This window comes from Drosophila virilis, chromosome 4 (assembly GCF_030788295.1).
Source record: "Drosophila virilis strain 15010-1051.87 chromosome 4, Dvir_AGI_RSII-ME, whole genome shotgun sequence".
Taxonomy (NCBI): domain Eukaryota; kingdom Metazoa; phylum Arthropoda; class Insecta; order Diptera; family Drosophilidae; genus Drosophila; species Drosophila virilis.
The window spans coordinates 3,499,387-3,521,256 of NC_091546.1; the positions used below are offsets into that span (position 1 = coordinate 3,499,387).

At 42.9% G+C, this 21,870-nt stretch overlaps 3 protein-coding genes across 5 annotated transcripts; 1 reads left to right on the top strand and 2 right to left on the bottom strand.

The window, feature by feature from the left end:
• The first annotated feature begins 2,911 nt into the window (after nt 1-2,911).
• LOC6629049 (uncharacterized) lies at nt 2,912-11,004 on the top strand. Of its 3 annotated transcripts, XM_002052851.4 has the most exons (14): nt 2,912-3,169; nt 3,229-3,353; nt 3,413-3,623; nt 4,010-4,142; nt 4,213-4,349; nt 4,443-5,087; nt 5,145-5,346; nt 5,582-5,961; nt 6,142-6,695; nt 6,755-7,054; nt 7,302-8,966; nt 9,257-10,182; nt 10,238-10,619; nt 10,845-11,004. In XM_002052851.4, exons 1-14 carry the CDS (start codon nt 2,986-2,988, stop codon nt 10,896-10,898), a joined length of 5,898 nt encoding a protein of 1,965 aa, XP_002052887.1. In that variant the 5' UTR covers nt 2,912-2,985; the 3' UTR covers nt 10,899-11,004. The 3 variants fall into 3 exon arrangements, with proteins under 3 accessions (XP_002052887.1, XP_032294118.1, XP_015028567.1); XM_032438227.2 differs by lacking the exons at nt 2,912-3,169; nt 3,229-3,353; nt 3,413-3,623; nt 4,010-4,142 and having other exon boundaries at nt 4,426-5,087; XM_015173081.3 differs by lacking the exons at nt 2,912-3,169; nt 3,229-3,353; nt 3,413-3,623; nt 4,010-4,142 and having other exon boundaries at nt 4,221-4,345.
• Nucleotides 10,895-11,888, bottom strand: ninaA (neither inactivation nor afterpotential A). The gene is made up of 2 exons (XM_002052850.4): nt 11,333-11,888; nt 10,895-11,199 (listed from the first exon to the last, which is right to left on the bottom strand). The coding sequence occupies exons 1-2, from the start codon at nt 11,837-11,839 to the stop codon at nt 10,996-10,998; spliced, it is 711 nt and encodes a 236-aa protein (XP_002052886.1). The 5' UTR covers nt 11,840-11,888; the 3' UTR covers nt 10,895-10,995.
• Nucleotides 11,889-15,179: 3,291 nt separating this feature from the next.
• On the bottom strand, nt 15,180-21,307 carry PNUTS (Phosphatase 1 nuclear targeting subunit). Its single transcript, XM_002052849.4, has 6 exons — nt 21,087-21,307; nt 20,823-21,004; nt 20,657-20,754; nt 20,291-20,565; nt 18,848-20,170; nt 15,180-17,278 (listed from the first exon to the last, which is right to left on the bottom strand). Exons 2-6 carry the CDS (start codon nt 20,823-20,825, stop codon nt 15,630-15,632), a joined length of 3,348 nt encoding a protein of 1,115 aa, XP_002052885.1. The 5' UTR covers nt 20,826-21,004; nt 21,087-21,307; the 3' UTR covers nt 15,180-15,629.
• Nucleotides 21,308-21,870: the final 563 nt, after the last annotated feature.

Below are 21,870 nucleotides of genomic sequence, written 5' to 3' on the forward strand. Positions count from 1 at the left end.
GATCCAACCGAGGGGCAGCAGCTGGCGTCAGCTGTTGCAGGGCCCAGCTCGCCGGGCACACACTCGACTTTGGTTTGGCAACATAAATTGTTAAAGAATTGCCACTTTACAGTCGTAAGGACCACATAAGCCGGACAAATAAAAACCTCGTTCGCATTCTGGGTTTCCATCCAAGGTACTTTTTTCCCTCCTTTTTTCAGAGAGAACTTACCTTGCCTCGACCAGCACTTGACTAGTCCATTGCCTGATACCAACTTTATTTTTCCAGGCCACACACAGAACAGAGCTTGGCTTTTTTACACTAAAAGCCTGGCCAAACAGTCGTAAAAACCCAACCCGGAAGAAGACGAGCATAAAACTTGGCCGCCTCAATCGTAGTGTCACTCGCATCCGGTTTATAATAATGTCATACGCAAGGAGTCCTTTAATAAGGACATTCAATTGACAGCGGCTGCTGTTGGCGGCAATTGGGTAAGCATAAATAACCACTTAATAGAATCATATAGAGATAACCAGAAGCAGACACACAAAAGGCAACTGGGAAATTGATATCTATCAAATTTCAATGGAAACAAAAGAAAACAAGCAAGTCCTTTTAGCCTGGCAATGCTTAAACACCCTTTCATATTTTTGGGAAATGTAAAGAACATAAAATTAGCCAAGATGAAAAAAATGCATATTTAAAGATATTTACATACATACTTAAATGGGCCGAGGACTACTCTAACTTCCATTCTCTGCAGAACACAACAAATTTAATAAAAAATTACTTACTTTTACTTTGGAAATTATTCTTCGTGCCTTTTACTACGCTCTTTAATCGAATCAAGACATAGCTTAAACCTGATTCTTAGCCTTGTAGCTTCTAATTCTGAAATAGTTATAGCTATGGACTAAGGAAAATCTCACAAATCGAACAGAAAATTGACTTCAGAATAGAAAATCTTGTCTTACCTATCCTTGAAATTGACGTTTTAGTACTATTTTAATTGAAACGAGCCTAAGTTTTGAAACTGTCGCAGGCTGTTATTGTGCCTTTCACTAATGAAACTTTCATGAAAAGAAATGGCTTTGTTTAATATCAAGGAAAAAATAAGCTTATATAAACGTAGACATTTGTAAACCATAAAAATATTATATTCCAATCCAGTTTTTGAAGTCAACCATTTAAAGTATACAACAGTATCTAGTTTTAACAGAGTAACTTAACTGGGAGCTGAGTTTACATAGCTGCAGACGGACTTAGGGTTACAGTCTGCACCCGGCTATGATGACCATATAATCTCAGACTCACTCACAAAGTCACATATTTCGCGTTGAAATTGGAATACCCTCGGCAAGCATTTGCGAAACACGAACAGAACTCGCTGTTCTTTGTCATTATAGCCGAAGTAAGAGCTCACATTTCTCTTCATCGTATCGGGTCGGCATTGCAGCGTGCATTGAAAGACTCTGCAATTTTCGGGTATCTTGTTACGGTGACCGCCGACCGCCGACACCGCAACCTGACATGTGTGGACAGTGGCCTTCCATTATCTGAGCCTCGGAGTCCTTGTGCCCTGGCGTCCTGTTCGTGCTGTTAGGGTGCATGTGAAGTGGCGTGATTTATAAGCGCTTTGCCGGCGATAATAAACACAGGGTGCTAGTGCGACGGACGACGAGCACAAACACGCCCACAGTTTGGTCTGGCAGAGGGAGGGGTGGGGGGTGTGGCCCACAAACAAGAGATGGGCGGAGGTGGCAACACATGCAAAATAGTTTGCCATCCTTTGGCACATCCTTTTGCCTTGCTTTCAATTTTCTTTGTTCGTTTTGCGGTTGCATTGGCTTTGGGGCCAATTTTTTATTATGCCCTGACCTCATTGAAAATTGGCAAAGCAGGGTATATTGTTTCTCTTCAAATGTATGTAATAGGTAAGTGGAGGCTTTGTCTACCAGGTAACCTCTAGAAGGTCTGTCCATCTGTCTGTCCGTCCCTTTTTATCATTAATCAAAGCGAGAGACTTTTATAAAGAGTGGACTATAAAAACCTAAGCTATTCAAAAACGTTTCCGTTTGCTGAGTTCAGGGTAACTGCTAGTCGATCATTGCCGATTGTTGCCCTCTTATTTGTTTTACTTGCGTCCGTTTGACAATAAGAATGGCAATAGACGAGGCCAGTCGAACCGAGCTAACCGCACGTCGGTTTGGTTCCAGCACGCTTCCCTGGCCTGGCCCTATATCATTAATTTTGCACAAAAGGACATTTCGCCTTTTGCCAAATGCAGGAATGAACCGATCAACGAAACGGGACCAACAAATAAATAAGGTTCGCAACGACGTTGTTTCTGCATTGGCAGCTGCTGCGACTGCATATTTGTGCCTTGGCATCGGCTTCAGTCTGAGCCACGTCTTTGGCCTGCTGAATACGTTTGACATTTTGTTGGTTACACGCTGCGTTGAGTTTTGCCAAATTGAAATTGTTTTCCCAAACAACAACGGGGCGTATACGTAACATGAGATTGTCTATGCCTTTGCCAAAAATCTCTCTACATGCGTGTTAATGTCCGTGTTTGGTTAAGAGGATGACACAATCATGTGCTCCGAGCAAGAATCAAATGCATAGAAACATCACCCTACAACAGGAGTTACCAGAATATAAGTACATAAAATGTATGTACACACAAAGAATATTTTCCCATTATTTAAAAAAAAATATATTCATATATGTTAGAATTTTTAAAAATTATATTTAAAAAAATTATCCTGAACCAGAAACTGTACATGGCAACAATTTTAATTATTGAAAGCAAAGTGTAATAATATGTGAGGCTTGCACATTGCAATGCATTTCCACGTGCGGAAAATGGAGAATGAGAGAAAGAGAGAGATAGAGAGAGATTAGGGAATAAAACACTCGAAAATTTAGTACACATCCGAATATAAGTGACACAAAATACACAAACAAATGCTTGTTTTAGAGTTTCAATGAAAATATTATGAAAAATGGAGACGTGCACAACAGCGCGTTTTTCTAATAAGCCAGAATCCCGAACTGTTAGCACAAATGGTACCGAAGTGTCTGAAGAATACAATGAAGATAGCTTTGAGGATTTCGAGCCCCGAGTTCCACAGCCATCGTATCGCAGTACAGCTTCAAGGGCTTACGGCTGTTGCATTGCCAAAACGTGTAAGTTTTCACCCACATACGACTAAACCTATGTGCATATACCATTAATCTTTTCACAGACTACAGTGAATATGTCAATCTGGTGGACAGTCTGCATATTGCGCCGCGATTGATAATACAAAAGAAGCCCTTTCGAAAGAATTCAACATACGGCTTAAACATAGCGATTCGAAACACTGGACTGGTATTATATATATTAAATTTTGATACTCATTCGTACTATTTCTATTCACCTCATCCTAGTATCAACGTAAAATCACGATTACTACAGATAGCCCCAGCGATACCACAATTGTGATACCACAACCCGAAATGAATCGTTTTATTGAGACAGACAAGATACTCAATGTGAAGATCAACATTCGTAGCAAAACGTCTAGGAACATAAATCGGCCACGTCACATATTTATTCATTCCTTTCATCCGAACATAACGTTTCAAGTGCCCATAATCGGTAAATGGTGGAGTAATACCCCGATAATACCCTGTAACCAGAAGTTAAGTTAGATGGGATAAAGGAAAATAAAGCTATATGCGATCCAATATTATATATTGTGATCGATCGATTTTATAGATGTGCACGATACTTTCCGGAAATCGATATTTATCGACATCTAATCATTTTTGACAAATATCTCTTGCGATAAACACCTTTACCCATAGAAAGCCTTCCGATAAGTATCGTTGTTTCCCCCTTTCCCTTGCGTTTCGCGAATTTTTCTTTAATGCGAATTTTTCTTTAATGTCATCTTTTAATCACATTAGATCTAGCTGCAGAGTTACCCCCACTCGACCTCTCTCGACTATAGTATTAATGTTAATTTCGAAATGCATCCACAGTCTTGAAAGATATGACCGAGCCGTTTGTTTGTGAGCACATAACCCTGCCCCCTACCGTGCCGAGGGATAGATCGCATTTTGAATTAATAATGTACAATCCAACCAAAGATCCCATAAACGTGAAATACCGAAAGTAAGTTTTACTTGGGCTTCAACTATGCACATTTAACGGACATTATTTCCTTTTTTTCGATAATTTGCAGTAGCTTTAAGGGAATCACCCTGTATCATTTGGGTAAAAACATGATAGTGCCGCACGACTACCTTAAGCTATTGATCAAATTTGACCCAAAGAATCTGCAGGAATACAAGGGCTTCTTCAATGTTAAATTTGGTGTGAGTATGTATCAAAAGACCGACAGAGAGAGAGAGAAAGAGAATTGTAATTGCCTGCAGGGCTGATCTACAATAAACAGCCAACCCCCTTCTACAGGTCCACCCAAGCTGGTTATCTTTAAGTATGTGCCCAAGTCGATGAACGTATACATAAACCGAGGGTACCTATCGTTTGGCCTGAACAAATTTGGCGATGAAATCCAGCGCACGATAACCATATGCAACGAGAGCCCCCATGCAGTCGTGATGAACACCTCCTTCTATTCCGCACCAAAATCAGAAGAAGAAAATTATGAAACTGAGTCGGACGACATATCAGAACATTCACAAATATCGGACAAGCTACTCGAGTCGGCCATCAGCATGCACAGCGTACTCCTCTATGATTTTGACGACGTGCGCCAAAGCACTAGTCTATCATATTCGGAATCGGCTGCCTCTCACTTTCGAATGGAGGCACCGAAGGAACTGGAGTCGCTGGACTCATACGAGATTATCGTCATATTCCGACCCGTCAGCGGTGAAGAGCCCTTTCCCGAAGACGAAGAGCCGCCATTTCTGCAGCGCACCAAAATCAATTTCTGTTTCACGGACTTCAGCGAATGCATGCAATCCCATTATATAGTCGCCGAGGGGGAGATCGCTGGCATTGAGTTGGAGGTGTTTCCGAAAGTAATTGACTTTCGTAAGATCTATTTGGGGGAGGAGCATTGTGCCTTCATCAAAATCTTAAATGTGGATGGTCGGTAAGCGAGCTATTGCTTCAGTTCCCAAAATTATAACATCGCACTCTCTTCAGGGGTAACTGCCAGAGTCAAGTACAAGGATTGCCTGGAACCGGAAGACTGTGGAGTTCGTGTTACGCCCCCAGAGGGTTTCGTTTTGGAGCCATGCGATCGTGGCATCTTTCATGTATCCTTCTTCACCATTGTATTGTCACGATTCTTTGTGACGCTGCGTTTTAAGGTGGAAAACGGAGCGTATTATTCTGTTACCATAAAGTTAGTTCGATCGACTCTCCAACTAGAGCTCTGCATCGAGTCAACCGAAGCATCTTTCGAATAGTTATTACGGTCAAGTGAGTTAAGTTCGAGCTATTCGAGCTCGTTTCAGACTCAACTATTTTGTTTGAGTTCGAGCAGGTTATCTCAAACAGGTTGACCAATCCAGAGCTCTATTTGTGCCTTAAACTTCAACACTCCATTCCCTTCTCTCTCTCTCTCCCTCTCTCTGCAGGGGCATTGGCCAACATGTTCAGTTGCGCACATTTCCACAACTTGTAGAATTTGGCAGCATACCCTTTGCTGTGCCCCAGAAACGCTTAATGCTACTAATGAATCCTCTGGCCGTGCCCATCACCATGCAGGTGACTGCCACGGACGATGGATTAGAACAGCCTCTGGTCTTAAATATACGCGACTCCACCGAAATGCTGCCCATCACGATACGCGATCCCATTAAACATTTGCAACAAGTACACGAGGATCTACGCGGCTCAAATTATGATGTCGATGAAAAAATTGAGCTATCCACCGTCGAGCCCGATATGTTATCCGAGAAGTCACTCACGGTCAACGACTCCGTTTATAGCTTTCAGTTCGAAGAGGATATCATAGGTAATCTGAAACATTTCTATATTTTATTACGAAGCTATCTGTCCGTCTGATTCTATGAAAATAAGTATTATTATTCCAATTTCCGAACATCTGCTATTTAAGCTTCGATGTATCGGAGTTATCTATTTGGCCTACTTCAAACTGACTTATTTTTTCTTCTTATTCCTCTCTGTCTTACAGAGCCGGTTCCTGTATTGGCTGCCCATCTGCTGAAAAATCTAAAGAGACAGAAGATTTTTGACAAATCGGAGACGGACAAGCGTGTCATACACGAGGCTCTAACCAGTCTCTTGGAGACGAATTACTTTGGCATTATGAAGAAGCATAGCAGCTTCATATTCCTCGACTGGAATGCCATACCGAGTGATCCCAATGAGGTGTATTGCGACAACGAGATTATCTATCTGAGACCCAACACTGGACGCAGCATTACCATATTGATTATACCGAATCGCGTTGGCTACTTTCATCGATCGTTAAGCGTACGCATCTGTCCGGCCACGCCTATGGAAACATCTGAATCCACGGAGGATCAGCAACTAAAGACGCTGATCAAGTCGGAATTCCTTTGCTCGAAGCTCTGGTTCGAGTACAACTGCTGCACGCCGGAGATCACTTGGGAGAACTGTGTCGATCTGACCGGTCGAGTTATCTATGCCGGCGAGGAGTATTCGTTTGATATGGAATTCTGGAACACGTCCAAAGTCGGCGGATTTATACACTATGATGTGGTTGTAAGTTAACAAACATATTCAAGAATGAAAATATTTATCGATATTAATTACACACACAGCCAAAGGAAATGAATTTTCGTGATGGCAACTGGAAGTTCTACATTGGGTCGAACTCGCATGTGGTTGGCAAATGTACGATCACTTTTCGTGTGCTTGGCACAAACAAGCTCTCGGGTCTTCTACGAATTGTCGGCGGTCCACATCCCTATCCATTTCATTTGTTTGCAAATGTATTGCCCACCGAAATATGCGTCACACCGAAAGCTGTGCACGTACGTCTGCAGGTTTTTGAGCTCAACAAATTTCATATATATATAGACAATTGCTCGCCAACCATAACAATGCTCTCCATGAAATTGGTAAGTGTATAATAATTTACTTCAAATCAACCGACTAAACCGACTGCTGTCGAAATACTCGACTCGCCGAACTTTAAGATAAGCTCGACGCGCTTGAGTCAGCAACAGTTTAAAGCGAGCTCGAAATTTTTTCGCGAAACACTTCGCTTTCTCTTATATATTAGCTTTGTCAACAGATAAGAATCAGATATAATTTCGTAATCGAATACCTGTTTAAATGTACACAAATATTACGCATTACCCCCAGAAAGACATCGAGTTTCAGCATCTGACAACGCGCGGCGGCAAGTTGGCGCCCACTGGTCAGAGCATGTACACGACCTTGGTGTCAATGTTTCCCGATCCAGATCTATATACGAACACATTATATATAGATTTGCAATTTGACAATGTCTTGGAAATACCAATTACCTTTCTGGTGGAGGGAGTGCCCATTTACTTCGAACCCAACATTAAAGAGGGCTTCGATGCGGGTCTACTTTTTACGGACACCAAGGAAAACTTTTTGGCCAATATCTATCGCTATCGATTTCCGGTGAAGCTGACCAATCTGGGACATCGCTCCTACCGCTTAAATGTGACCCGGCTAACCACTTATAACCCGGCCAAGAAGACGAGTGCCTGTGTCAACCAACCGCTGACGGCACGTTTCGATCTACAGCCCAAGCTGCTAGAAGTGCCAGCCGAGGGTGTGGAGAACATGGAGATAATGATGACCAGCTACGAGGAGGGTCTCTACTACTGCGACTTCATGATGGTCGTAACGGATATGAAATATCCGCAGCGCAAACAAGTGATACGCATGACAGTTAAGGCGCAGTTTGGCGAATGTCAATTAACCTGGGATCGCAAGCAGCTCAACTTCAATTTTCAGCCCAATGATCCGCTCAAGGAGCGCTCACAGATGCGCACAGCTAACCTTATCAATCTGGTCAACCTGCCCATAGATGAGGTACTCTTGGAGGTGGTGGGTCCATTCCGCATCAAAGAACTCTACGAGCACACGTTTGAGAGGCAAATCCAAGTGCCTTTGAAGAGTCGCGAGGAAAAGGAGATTTTCGTCAGCCTCAACAAGTCGACAATGAAACAGATCTTCTGCAAACTGGTCGAGGGTCGCATCAATGTCTATGCTGTGGGCAAACAGCATAAATATCTGTCGTTGCGGCTCACTGTGCTGGTGCCCGAAATCAATATCATACAGCCGGACCTGGTGCTTTTTGATCGCGGTCGTCCGTTCAATCATAATGTGGTTATTATCAATCACGGCTGCACCACCGCCGATTTCAAGTGGCGTCGCATTGACGAATCGGAGCATTACATTGGCGATGATAATTCGGAAGATGTGGTCGCCGAAGTGCTGTCCGAGATCCTGCGCACGCTCGAATACAATTTCACCTGCGAGGAGGAGCCGAACATGACGTTGCGCTATCAGCAATGTCGCTGTCAGTTCCGAAGCGAGCAACAATATGGCAGCCTCATATTGGAGATCATCGATGAGATCATCAATGAGCTCGATCTCGGCCGTCGACGCTTCCATATACCCATGAACGATATGTTGCCCGAGTCGCTCGACAACAGCGATCGGCACAGCTCCACCAGCTTTGTTCAGCACACAATCGATCACATTTTGGATAGGCTGAACATTGAATCCAGCCAGCACCTGTCGGAGCCCTCCTCCGAATACTGTTTCTCTGATCGTTTTATTTACTTCTACGAGAAGGTGGGCCAAGTCCAGAAAATGGATAATCAGGAGTGCCTTCTACATCTACCGCATGTGCGTCGCTCCCATGAGGTTAAGTCCGTTTTCCAGCTGGATGTCATTGGCGGGCGGAGCGAATATTTGTCGGTGACCCTTGTCAATTTGGTACAGAAAATCAAATACCACAAGGACAATATCTATCTGAATATCAGGGTAAATATTGTATAACTATATAACTCTCAGTCTATTTAGATCCTTTGTCTCTAAATCAAACCCCTCGACTCATACATATTGTGTAGCCCTGTTGTAACGATCCGTTAAAAATTGAATTTCGTTTTTGTATTTTCCCTTTTTGCTTCACTTATTTTATTTCCCTTTTTTCTAAATTATCTATATATACCCTGGAAGGGTATTTTATCTTTGGCAATTCCAAGTTGGCTTTTCCGGCATATTTCCTTATTTATTTTTCCGATTTTATTTAAACTATATCCATCTGCATATAGCCCTGGTACGAGATGTTTAATACCGTTGTGCGCATTTCCAATGTGACCAAATATCCGCTGCAATTGCTTTTAATGGGACCAGCTAACAACGAGACGCGACTAATCGATGGCTATGCCAAACTCATGCAGGAGGAGGCGCTGTTTTTGGAGCCCCTGGGAGCGGGCAAGGTCAAAGTGTCCGGCATTCTGGGCTTCAATGAGAACTTTCTGCGCATATTCAGCGTGATGATCAACAATAGTGCGTACAGCTTTTTCCGGCTGCGTGGCCAGGGCATCATGCCCGTCTTGAATATAACGACGCCGCTGCCCAAGGTGGAGCAGAGCATTTCAGAGATTTTGGAGGAATACGAATTCATGCGTAAGATATACAATTACGAGTTATTCAAAAGCATCACAGAGCAAGACAAAGAGCCGCCGGCCCTGAGCGAGGAGGAGGGCATTCAGGAGGATCGGCTGAGCAGCGATTTTAGCGAGATGTCCGAGAGCGAGGAGGATATGCCCAGCGAAAGGCAGCGCCAACATGACATACAGCTCTTTAAGATGGTGAAAACCTATGTGCTTGTCAATAACAACCAGGAGCTGCCAAATGCCGTGGTGCTCAATCAGATGCTCGTCACGGAGCGTTACATACATCGTTTGCGGAACAATCCCGATTTGTATACGCTACATCAGAAGGTCTACAATAGCTATGTGAACCAGACCCGGACCCAGGGATATAAGCTGCCTGTCAATGTACGGCATTTTACAGTCCAGCCGCTGCCCTGCGAGCAGCTGGCCTATGTTCTCGATCTAGGTCCGCTGACCCGGGACTCCCTGCGGCGTTTCGAATTGCATCTGCATTTCTTTGGACCCGGCAAACTGATAGCAGCCGCACGTACGGCCGTACGTATTCCGGGGCTCTATGTGGACTTTAAAGTGGAAAATCAGTAAGTAATCAAAATAATAGTATGCAGCTAAGGTCTAATATTTGCCCATTTACAGTCCCGACAAGAAGTTCACCTTCTGGGCCGAGAAGTGTACGGAGCCTGAGTTCTTTAACAAGGGCTATCGCAACATGTGGGAGCGTTTATTGGACGCAGATACGAATCCCAAGTTGAAGCATGCGCATTCCTTTGATTTCGACGCCTTTGTGCGGCATCAGCGCGATATTACGGACAAGGATCGTCGCATGATCGAGGAGTATTACAATAGCTTAAATCTCTCCGTTTATCCCGATCACAAGCATCACTTCACGCTGGCCAAGATCCATACGGCAAATCTATCCAATTTCTCAGGCGTCGATGTGCGCCTGATTGGCTACTTTAAGCCCGAGTCCAAGTACTATGAGCTCAATCAGCGCATTGTGGACTATATATATATCGATGTAAGTCAGTTTTTATCGTATAACTTGTCTGTCTGTCTTTGCCTATGTAAACTCAGCCCTTTGAGCAGTTATTGCAGTGAAACTTCTTGCAGATAAAAATAAAGGCACTTGATAATCTTGTATGCCTTTCGCTTCGGCTAACAGAATTTACTTTCTGCGGTTTTTTTTTTATTTTTATTATATTTTTTAATACCTGCCTCTTTTTTTTAACATTCATGTTTCCAGCTCCACATGGGACCCACGCTGCCAATTCTGCTGCGGGGCGTGATCACGGCTTAAGTTAGCGGAAATATTCTTTATTTGAAATCTGACAATGTTTAGTATTTAAATGTTATGTGCATGAATAAAAAAAAAACAACAAGCGCCAAAGAGGGCGTCAGCAATACATGTTGAGCTGACGAAAAAAGTAGTGAAAAATGAGTAGAACTAGAAAGGAGCTGGTCACCGGCAAACCGGCCGCCCGTATCCAGCCCAATATGTTAAAGTCATCGGGATAGAATTCAAATTGTTCCGTTGGCAGCTCGCCACAGTTGGTTATAATCACCGGATCGATGGGAAAGTCATCAGTGTCGGTCTTGACCTACAACCAACAACAGAACAATAACAAGTAGATATTATTTAAAAATAAGCAAATTAACATTAAATTTAAGCAACATAAATAGCTTAGCTTTAAGAAAACAAAAGTCAAAATTGTATCCCTTTCCGCCACTTACATCTTCTATGGCATAAATAGTGTCCATGCCATCCAGCACCTTGCCAAAGACCGTGTGCTTGCCATCCAACCATTTGGCGCCAACTGTTGTCACATAGAACTGACAGCCATTCGTGTTGGGGCCACGATTCGCCATGCCCAGATAGCCGGGACGATTGTGCTCAATGCCCAGGCCTTTGTCCTCGTCCTCAAAGAAGTCGCCGTAGATACTGATGGAGCCAGTGCCATCGCCGCTGACTATATCGCCGCCCTGCACCAGGAAACGGTCCACGATCCGATGAAATGTGGCGCCCACATAGCTGCTTCCGTTGATGCCCCGTAGGCAGATGTGCCGGAAATTGGCCACCGTCTTGGGCGCCAGTTGGCCAAAGAGTCCGAACGTGATCCGGCCCAGTGGTTGCTTCTTGTGCTTAACGTCCATATAAATTCTGGAAGTTACAGTGAAGCTCAGCGCATTGCCCACAGCGACCACAGTGAGCAGAATCACCAGCGAACCGAACAACCTCATGGCGTTTCCAAAAATAATTTGTATCGTCTGATGAAATAGCTGACGGCAACTGAACTCGAAAACCTGTGATCCAAGCTGCCAGCGTCAATGAAGCCCTACAAATTTTAGGTTAAGTGCAACAAACTAGACAACCACCCCACCTAGGCAAACCCAAATACACACACACACATGCACAAACACATATGTGTCATTGATTTTTTGTTTAATTTTGTTTAATTCGCCTTCATCTAAATAACACTAATGTTTTGCAGCAAAAAAAATGCTACATTTTTAATTTCCAAATTGCCGCAATTCTTATTCAATACTTTAAACAACTATAAGTTACAAATTATTCAAATTTTAATATTCTAACAACTTTACAAAAATGGCCATAACTCGGATAGAAAAGGCCCGATTTTAGAACGATATACCTCTTTCAACTAGCACGGTTCCCGACTACCGATTGCCATCGGTATAGTAACATTATATTTAAGCTGATCTTAAATTTGCGTTTTTATAGATGTCATTTTGAACAAAGTAGCTACCATACATATATGTATCTATGCTCTATTAACAGTTTACGAGAGACATCAAGGAGATTTCACGTTTCACCCATATTTGCATGCATATGAACTTGCTCGATTGCAATTAAATTCAAATTTAACGGTCGCCAAATTCCATTCGGCATGTCGGCTGTGTCACAAAACTTCAACCAAATTCAGCTGAATTACCAGGCGAACAGAAATGTCAGCAGGTAGCCAAAAGTCCGCGACACCAGAACAAAATCAGATTGTGCGCCGGCGCGCCATTGGTCAAGCGCAAATCCATGATGGCTGCTCCGCGAAATATGTAACTGTAACTATCCTTTTGCTTTGATTCCTATGCATATTCGTCAAAATATAGTGATGCGTAAAGACGCTGGTGATGCGCCGGATTTGGCTAAACAATGCGATTTCCGCTAAAACTAGCCGTTTATTGTAACGAATGCCGACAAGTGTAGTAAATTGAGTCTTATCTTGGGCAGATGATATTTTTGGACTCCAACTTGAGAAAATAGCTATATACATATATGTAATACGTTTGCAAACTCCGTCCCGTGCCTAACAGATCGAATAATCCAGGGCAGCGTACGAAATATTAATCCGATTGCGCATCTAACCCAAGTGCGGTTGCATGGTAGCAATTAAATTCAAATTTAACGGTCGCCAAATTCCATTTGGCATGTCGGCTGTGTCACAAAATTTCAACCAAATTTAGCTGAATTACCGGGCGAACAGAAATGTCAGCAGGTAGCCAAAAGTCCGCGACACCAGAACAAAATTAGATGGTGCGCCGGCGCGCCATTGGTCAAGCGCAAATCCATGATGGCTGCTCCGCGAAATATGTAACTGTAACTATCCTTTTACTTTGATTCCTATGCATATTCGTCAATATATATAGTGATGCGTAAACGCGCTGGTGATGCGCCGGATTTGGCTGAACAATGCGATTTCCGCTTAAACTAGCCGTTTAATCTAACGAATGCCGACAAGTGTAGTAAATTGAGTCTGATCTTGGGCAGATCATATTTTTGGACTCCAACTTGAGAAAATAGCTATATACATATATGTAATACGTTTGCAAACTCCGTCCCGTGCCTAACAGATCGAATAATCCAGGGCAGCGTACGAAATATTAATCCGATTGCGCATCTAACCCAAGTGCGGTTGCATGGTAGCAATTAAATTCAAATTTAACGGTCGCCAAATTCCATTTGGCATGTCGGCTGTGTCACAAAATTTCAACCAAATTTAGCTGAATTACCAGGCGAACAGAAATGTCAGCAGGTAGCCAAAAGTCCGCGACACCAGAACAAAATTAGATGGTGCGCCGGCGCGCCATTGGTCAAGCGCAAATCCATGATGGCTGCTCCGCGAAATATGTAACTGTAACTATCCTTTTGCTTTGATTCCTATGCATATTCGTCAAAATATAGTGATGCGTAAACACGCTGGTGATGCGCCGGATTTGGATGAATAATGCGATATCCGCCAAAACTAGCCGTTTAATCTAACGAATGCCGACAAGTGTAGTAAATTGAGTCTTATCTTGGGCAGATCATATTTTTGGACTCCAACTTGAGAAAATAGCTATATACATATATGTAATACGTTTGCAAACTCCGTCCCGTGCCTAACAGATCGAATGATCCAGGGCAGCGTAAGAAATATTAATCCGATTGCGCATCTAACCCAAGTGCGGTTGCATGGTAGCAATTAAATTCAAATTTAACGGTCGCCAAATTCCATTTGGCATGTCGGCTGTGTCACAAAACTTCAACCAAATTCAGCTGAATTACCAGGCGAACAGAAATGTCAGCAGGTAGCCAAAAGTCCGCGACCCCAGAACAAAATTAGATGGTGCGCCGGCGCGCCATTGGTCAAGCGCAAATCCATGATGGCTGCTCCGCGAAATATGTAACTGTAACTATCCTTTTGCTTTGATTCCTATGCATATTCGTCAAAATATAGTGATGCGTAAACACGCTGGTGATGCGCCGGATTTGGATGAATAATGCGATATCCGCCAAAACTAGCCATTTATTTCAACGTATTCCGGCAAGTGTAATAAATTGAATCTGATCTTGGGCAGATGATATTTTTGGACTCGTTTGAGTATTTAAATTTTTTTCCTCCGTAAAAATAACTACTTTGTTTTGGCGGGTACTGTATTATTTAGACAAATCCGCAACATCAGTCGCGTGTCTTGGCATCACTATTAGACAATGCTTCTTTTATACGTATTGACGAATGTGGATTAGAAACCACAACAAAAATATGATTACAGTTATTACTTCGAGCATTTTACTTAAACATACAATCTGTTTTAATTGTAGTCTCCGACTTTTGGCTGTTATTTCAGTTGCATTTGGTTAAAATTTTGCGACACAGCCGACTGGGAATTTAACGACCGTTAAATTAGAAATAATAATCGAGATAAAAAGCTGCCGCATACATACTTACATATGTATGGATGCGATGTAAAATCTCGTCGCAGCTTTTGATCAAATTCGAAAATATTTTAGATTTGTCATTTTTGAATACCAATCGGTGGTCGTGTTCCATACAAGTCGAAAGAGGTACATATGTACATACATACATATATCAAATATATAAAATAAGACTTTAAATACCCGACATTATACAGAATTATTAAATTAAATATGTACATATACATACATCTATTAAAAACGTAATCAGATATTGTATAGGATTTTAACAAATAATATAGACGGATATGATAAGACAAACCCAAGATTGAACATTTTGAAGGCTTAATATATAATTCTTGATACATCAAATATTGGCATTAAAAATGTGTATTAAATTTCATATGACTTGGTCTTTATTGTTAACAAGCTAGCTTACGAATACAAATTACAAATAAAAATTAAAATTGAAATGTACGAAATTCGAAATGAGTTTCTTCTACTTTTTACATTACACTAAATATATGTATGATAGATATTGTATAGATAACATAGTATACATATATGTATATGTATATATATTTATATATATAAGTGTGTATGTACAGTATAAAACTAATGTTGGGCGCCGGCGAGGCAGTGCTCCTCCGTGGCGACCCAGGCTGCAGTCTTCATTGGCTGGGGGGCAGCGTGTGGTCCGTGATCCGTTTTAATTTTTGTTGCCGGGATCACAAACCATATCGCAGAGATTTGAATATACATGGGTATGGTTTTTGTGTGCAAAGCTGTGAGGCTCTGTGAGATCTATACTTTCGAATCTTCCTCGGAAGATTCGGATGAGTCCTACATTCTCTTCTTTTGCGGATGCACGTACTTGCACGACTTGCCCATGTGACAGTGTCCGCGCATGAATTGTTTGCAAATGCCTGTGTTGTTGTTGTTATTGCCACCGCCCCCGCCACGATTGGAGCCAGAGCCCGCTGACCGCCAATTGCCGCCGGAATTGTCCTGAAAATTGTTGCCACCGCTACGCCAGTTGCCGCCACCTCCACCTCCGTTATTCTTGCGATTGTTGTTTCGTGGCCCGCCGCCGTTTGTCATGGGCCCCATGCCATTGGGCATGGGTCCGGGTCCGTTCATCATGGGACCGTTGGGTCCCGGTCCCACTGGTCCCGGCCCCGGACCGGGTCCATTCATCATCATTGGCGGAAAGTTCATATTATTGAAACCGGGCGGCGCACCAAACGGACCACCTGGACTGCCAAACTGATTGCCCATAAAATTGGGTGGCATACCAGGCGGATTGTTCATCTCCATGCCGGCCGGTGGTCCATTCATGGGATTCATCATTGGACTGCCCGCCACCATTGGATTCTGCCAAATTGGCGGCGGTCCCGGTTGTGGCATATTCAGTGGCATCTGTGGATTTGGATTCGGTGGCATGTTACCCGCGTTGGGCATGTAATTGGTGCCAAACGGCTGGAAGGGATTATTCTGCGGCAACAGATTGGGATTCATGCCGGGAATAATATTGTTCATGCTGTTATCATTGTAGCCCAGCTCGTTGCTGGCAGCACTGTAACCCTTCGGCTCCGGCCAGGGCAGTGAGCTGTAGTCATTGACCGCGTCCGGATTGCCCGTCAAATCATCGATGGGTATAATGGGAATGTCGTGCGAGAAATGCGGTTCCAGTTCCGCCTCGGCAGCACTGTCGGGTATCATGTCCGGCGAGAAGTAGAGCGCACGCAACGTGGTCGCCTCACGTTCCGCCTGCACAACACGCTGCTTCGATAGATTGCCATTGGGATGATCAGGCACATTGGCCACCTCGATCAGTGGACGCCACTCCATTTGCGGCTCCATAATATCATCGAAGCCACGACGCGCAATATTCAGCGCATCGCGTTCACTGTAACGCTCCATGTTCTTCATTTCGAGGAAGCTCTGCTTCGTCACGTTCACACGCTCCGAGCGGTCCACCTCAAAGTAGCGTATCTGCGTTAGTTTCTCTTCCGGCTGCCAGGTGAGCTTCTTTTTGGGTCCACGTCGTCGGTGCAGCATTAGCACGCCGGGTGGTCCATTCGGACCGCAGCCGGGTCCAGGCTTTTTGGGCTCCTCGGGCGTATCGTCCGCATCGTCCGGACTGGCATCACCAGCGGCGCCGGCGCTCTCCACCGCCGACTTCTCCTTTTGCACCTTCTGTTCAATGTCCTCCTTGACCTTCTTCAATGGTATATCATCATCGTCACCATCTGTGTCCTTGCCCGGAGAGCCCGTTCGGCTGTCATCATTCTCCTTGGTGCTATCATCGGACTTGTCCTCACTCTTCGATTCGTCCAGTGTATCCTGATAGAATTTGAGCGGCGCCAGCGGCGCATCCTTTTCCGTTGGAGATGCGGCCGCATTCAGCCGCTTGCGCTTAACAACCTTCTTTGGCTCTATGGAAGCCGCCAAAGCATCCGAGAATAGATTTGTCTCCACCAAAGTTGAAACTGCAAGCAATAAATATTAATTAATAAGAAATAATTAAAAAAAATATAATATGCAATTAGGGTTCGTTACGTACTCCTCGGGTTTTTGCTTTTGTTGCGAAAAGAAATTATATTACGAACTGATAAGGGGGACTATCAAAATACCTATATGCTCAGCTAATTTGGTAGAAAGCTGTAGAAAATATTAAAAAAAAAAAAAAAACGCGACGTGTCTGGCGCAAGACTAAATCTTTAACTATATACCATATAGCTGAATCTATATAAGTATATAGATTTATAAAATGCGTGCAGCATCTGCACAGACGCCCAAAAACTGCTCGAATAGTATACATAAAATATATACAACCAGCCGATTTGCTTAATAATCAAACAAAAATTAACAAAAAAAAAAAAACCTTTCGTACACCCCTCGCAATCGCTGATCAACAACAAAAAGTAATGAAAAAAATAGAAAAACAAAAAAACAAACTGATCAACAGCGCGTGGGCATATGCCACATGTTGCAAGGCCAGCACAAGTGAAAAGGCGGCCATGTTCTCAGACCTTGGTAGCGTCATGAACATGCAACACAGCACAGTTTTCCATTTTCATTTGGCTTTCATCATATATATACATATAAATATATACTATATATCTTTTAAGTTATCTGTATGTGGTGCTTGTCAAAATATCGTTACGGCCATCATAGCCAGCGGCAACTGTAGCGTGTGTGTGCTCGTCATTTTGGCTACCAAACTTTAAGAAACGCCAGCTCAAGTTTGATTTTTATATAGATATATCATCATCATCATCATCATCAGCATCATCATAGTTTTCATATCATATTTTATTTCAATAGAAAAAGTAGATTTTTCTAGAGGAAAGTCGTATTTATTTTTGGTTTTTCTGTTTTGTTTTTTTTGTATGTAGTAGGTTAGTAAGCTGCATCTACATACCTTATAAGCTAAATCATTAACGTGTATTGCATAGATTTATAGATATATGTTCGGTTTTTTGTTTTGTTTTTATCTGTTGTTTTTTTTTTTTAGGTTGAGTTTTAATACTTAACACCAAGCCGACTTGCCGCCGCGTCAGCTTTCCGAGGAGCGCATGCGCCGTACAATTGGGCTGTGTCTTGCCGCTGGGGCCCATCCCGCCTGCCACATCGTCGTGTGCCCCGCCGCTGGTCAGAGCTGCGCCGACAATCAGCGACTTCCTCGGTTTGTCCTTCCATTTGCAGGTAGGCTTCAACAAACTAAATCAAAAATTCAACTCTATAACTGAATGACCGACCGCCCGCCCGCCAGACCAATCGATCGATCCGGGCCAAATAATTGATTGTACCAAAAAGCACCCAAAACTTGTCTAATCAAGATTTGCAGTTTGCCCTGACCCAGCCCAATCAATCAATCAATCAATTAATCAACCACCCCAAGCGAAAATTAAACTCCTTAAAATGATTTCAACAAAAATACACACACAAGAAGTTCGTGTCAAATTGCAGCAAAACAACAAAAGCAAAAAACCGACAGAGTTTCTGTAAAGAGATAACAGGAGGATTAGTAACGTGCTCATTGGAACGATGCTTACTTTTTTTGGGCGCTATCAGCTTAACCGATCCTGGCCGGTCCACATGTCCAATCACATGATTCATATCGATTTTGGGCTTCTTCTCAGCGGGCGTATCCCGGGGCGGTGGCGATGGACGCTTCAGTGCCGTCGCTGAGGGCAGAATCGTTGGTGGTATTGTTGGCGTCGTCGAAGATGTGGGCTTCTTAAGGCCTTTGCGCGAGGGTGGGGGTGGCGCCTCCTCGGTGAGGCCATGGGAACGAAATTTGGATTGATACGTCTTGACTGTGGCCGTCTTTTCGTTATCACGGCGTATTTCTATCGATATCGAAGCCTTTCTATTGGGTATGGATATCGATTTGGCTTTTTGTACATCAGAATCGCCATCTTTAGTTTTCTTTTCGGAAGATGCGGGCGGTGGCATTAGTTTGTTGTCTTTTTCATTCTCCTTCTTGGAGGCCGTCGAAGACGACGACTTCTCTTTGTCCTTATCGCGATTACGATCTTTGGACGTGCTAGAGTTCGACGAAGAGGAGGATGACGATGACGACGATGATTTTGAGGATTTGTGCTTGTTAGATGAAGATGTCGCCGTCGAGGATGAGCTAGAACCCTCCTTTCGATCCTTATCTTTGCTTGAGCTCGAACTGGAACTTGATCGTGCCTTGTCTCTGTCACGATGTTTATCGCTGGAGCTGCGATGGGACGAAGATGACGAACCCTTCGAGGAGCTTTTGGAAGAAGACGAAGAGGACTTATGGCTAGACGAAGATGACCTGTGACTGCTGGACGATTTTTTATCCTTGTCACGGTCTTTCTCCGATCTACTTCTACTCTTGTCCCGCGCACTCTTATGCTTCTTATCAGAATCGTCATCAAGCTTTGAATCTGCCGTTGTACTACTATCATCTAAATTCGATTTCTCTGAACTGTCTAAATGGGCATTCGACTCGGTCCCTTTGGACTCAGAGCCAGCCTCAGATGCTGGTAAGGAACTATCGTCATCGTTATATACACTATCTGCCGTTGTTAACGTAGAGGCAGATTTGTCAACAGTTTTGATTGTAATAACTATATTGCGCTTGCGCTCAGCTGAGGAGGTAATCGTGTAGTTTTGCCTGACGGTCGCACCACCGCCGCTGCTGTCCGTGCTGTCCGACGAGCTGTGCTCCATATTCGTGTCCTTCAGATCCGATCCCGATGTATCCCTGGCTACTAACGCTGTCGTCTGCTGTGACTCGACTGCACCCGCGGGCGAACTGGTGGCAGTTGTTGTGCCGCTGGGATTCTCCGTAACAATCTTTAACCACTGCTCAACCAACCGTTTCGCCAGTATCCGTACGCCTAAAATGAGCAAAACAAAAAAAAAAAACAAACAAATAAAAAGGAGGGACATTTACCATATTACCAGATTAGTCAGTTATACAGCCATCTAGTTTATAGATCTAGTGAAGTGACACTTACCTTCATTGCCCCCATCTTTGCACAGCCCTTTGACCAAAATGGGCGCCGAGTTTATTTTTAATCTATTTACATCAACAGGGGAAAGTAGCAACAATTCAAGTATCTCTTGTACGAGTGGCCAGTTCATTGTTCGTATCGCATCGCTTAGCCAGGTGCAGACCAGACCCCATCCGCCAACCGTCATAAAGTCTCCCAGTAGTTCCGTTTTGGTCGACTTTAAGATCTGCACGTAAACGCATTTTGATACCAGCTTTTTTGAATATTTCGTCATCAACCTATTAAAAAATTCACCAAAATAAAAAAAATTAGTAAGGAAAATTTACGCTAGAGGGCGCTTGTTGTATTTTGCACATGTTGACAACTTACCCAGCTATCCGTTTTACTTCTGTCGCACTTAGTATACCTCCATTGGTATCTAAAAGCACCCGCAGGCACTTCAATAACTGTAAGGGCACTATGCGCGGCTGCAATTATTTTAAAATGTCATTAATAAAATAAATCAAACACGTTTAAAACAGTATTACAAACTCACCATACTTGACTTTTTTTTTTAAAAAACTATATGGCAACGCCAAATAGAAAATGCACTACTGTCGTCTCTTTCTAACGCAAGCGTCGATTCGTGCGTGCGTAACTTATAGAAATACAAACACCACGAAGATTACGTAATGCACCAATTTAGGCCATCAAATTGCAATCTTTATCAATTCAGATCTAAAATCGTAGAAAACGTCACTTAGTATTTGTGCACATACATATACAAATAATATTCAACTACACTTTGCAAGAACGCTACCTAGCGACGCAATAAATTGTTATAATAACCATATGCTAAATATTCTTGCATATGTACGATCCATGTCCATTTATTTGCCAAACGAGCACCAATGGCCTTCAATTGTTATGTTCAAGTTAATTTTGTGTTTTTCGATTTGACCAATTTCATCAGCAGTCCGCTTCCAACAAAAAACGTGTTTCGCGTTCTAATGCTCTTGCCAACTACGCAGTGATGAAACCAATCGACTAATCGCAATCGATTCTTCAAATGAACATGCAACCCTGCATAGAAATTAACCATTCGTCTGCAGATATGATTAAATATTTTTCTCAAACAATTTTTATTAGAACATTTTTAATGAACGCGCGCTTGAATTGTTTTACGTAGCCTGCTAGCTGCAAATAAACATTTTTGTTCGAGATATTCTTAATTTAAAGGAGTTGGCAGCGCCGTGCCGTAGCCACGTAGACGCGTCATCGACGCCATATTGATTTTTCACAAAAATTTCTCACTAAAACGCAATATGCGAAAAAATTTATGTTTTAACGATACAATACCAATATTTTCCACTTGAAATGAAAACTAACGAACTAAATCAACTTTATGCAAATTTTGCACGACACATCCACGCCCCCAGGTGGCTTTTTTTCTTTTATCCGGATACACTTCAGGTTTTACGTTTATTGATGAAATTTTAGCAATATGACCTACCAAAAAATGAATTCAATTCCAGCTAAACTGATTTATTTTTAATATTGACGAGTTTAAAAATTTATTGCGTCTCAAATTATATGCGAAAGTG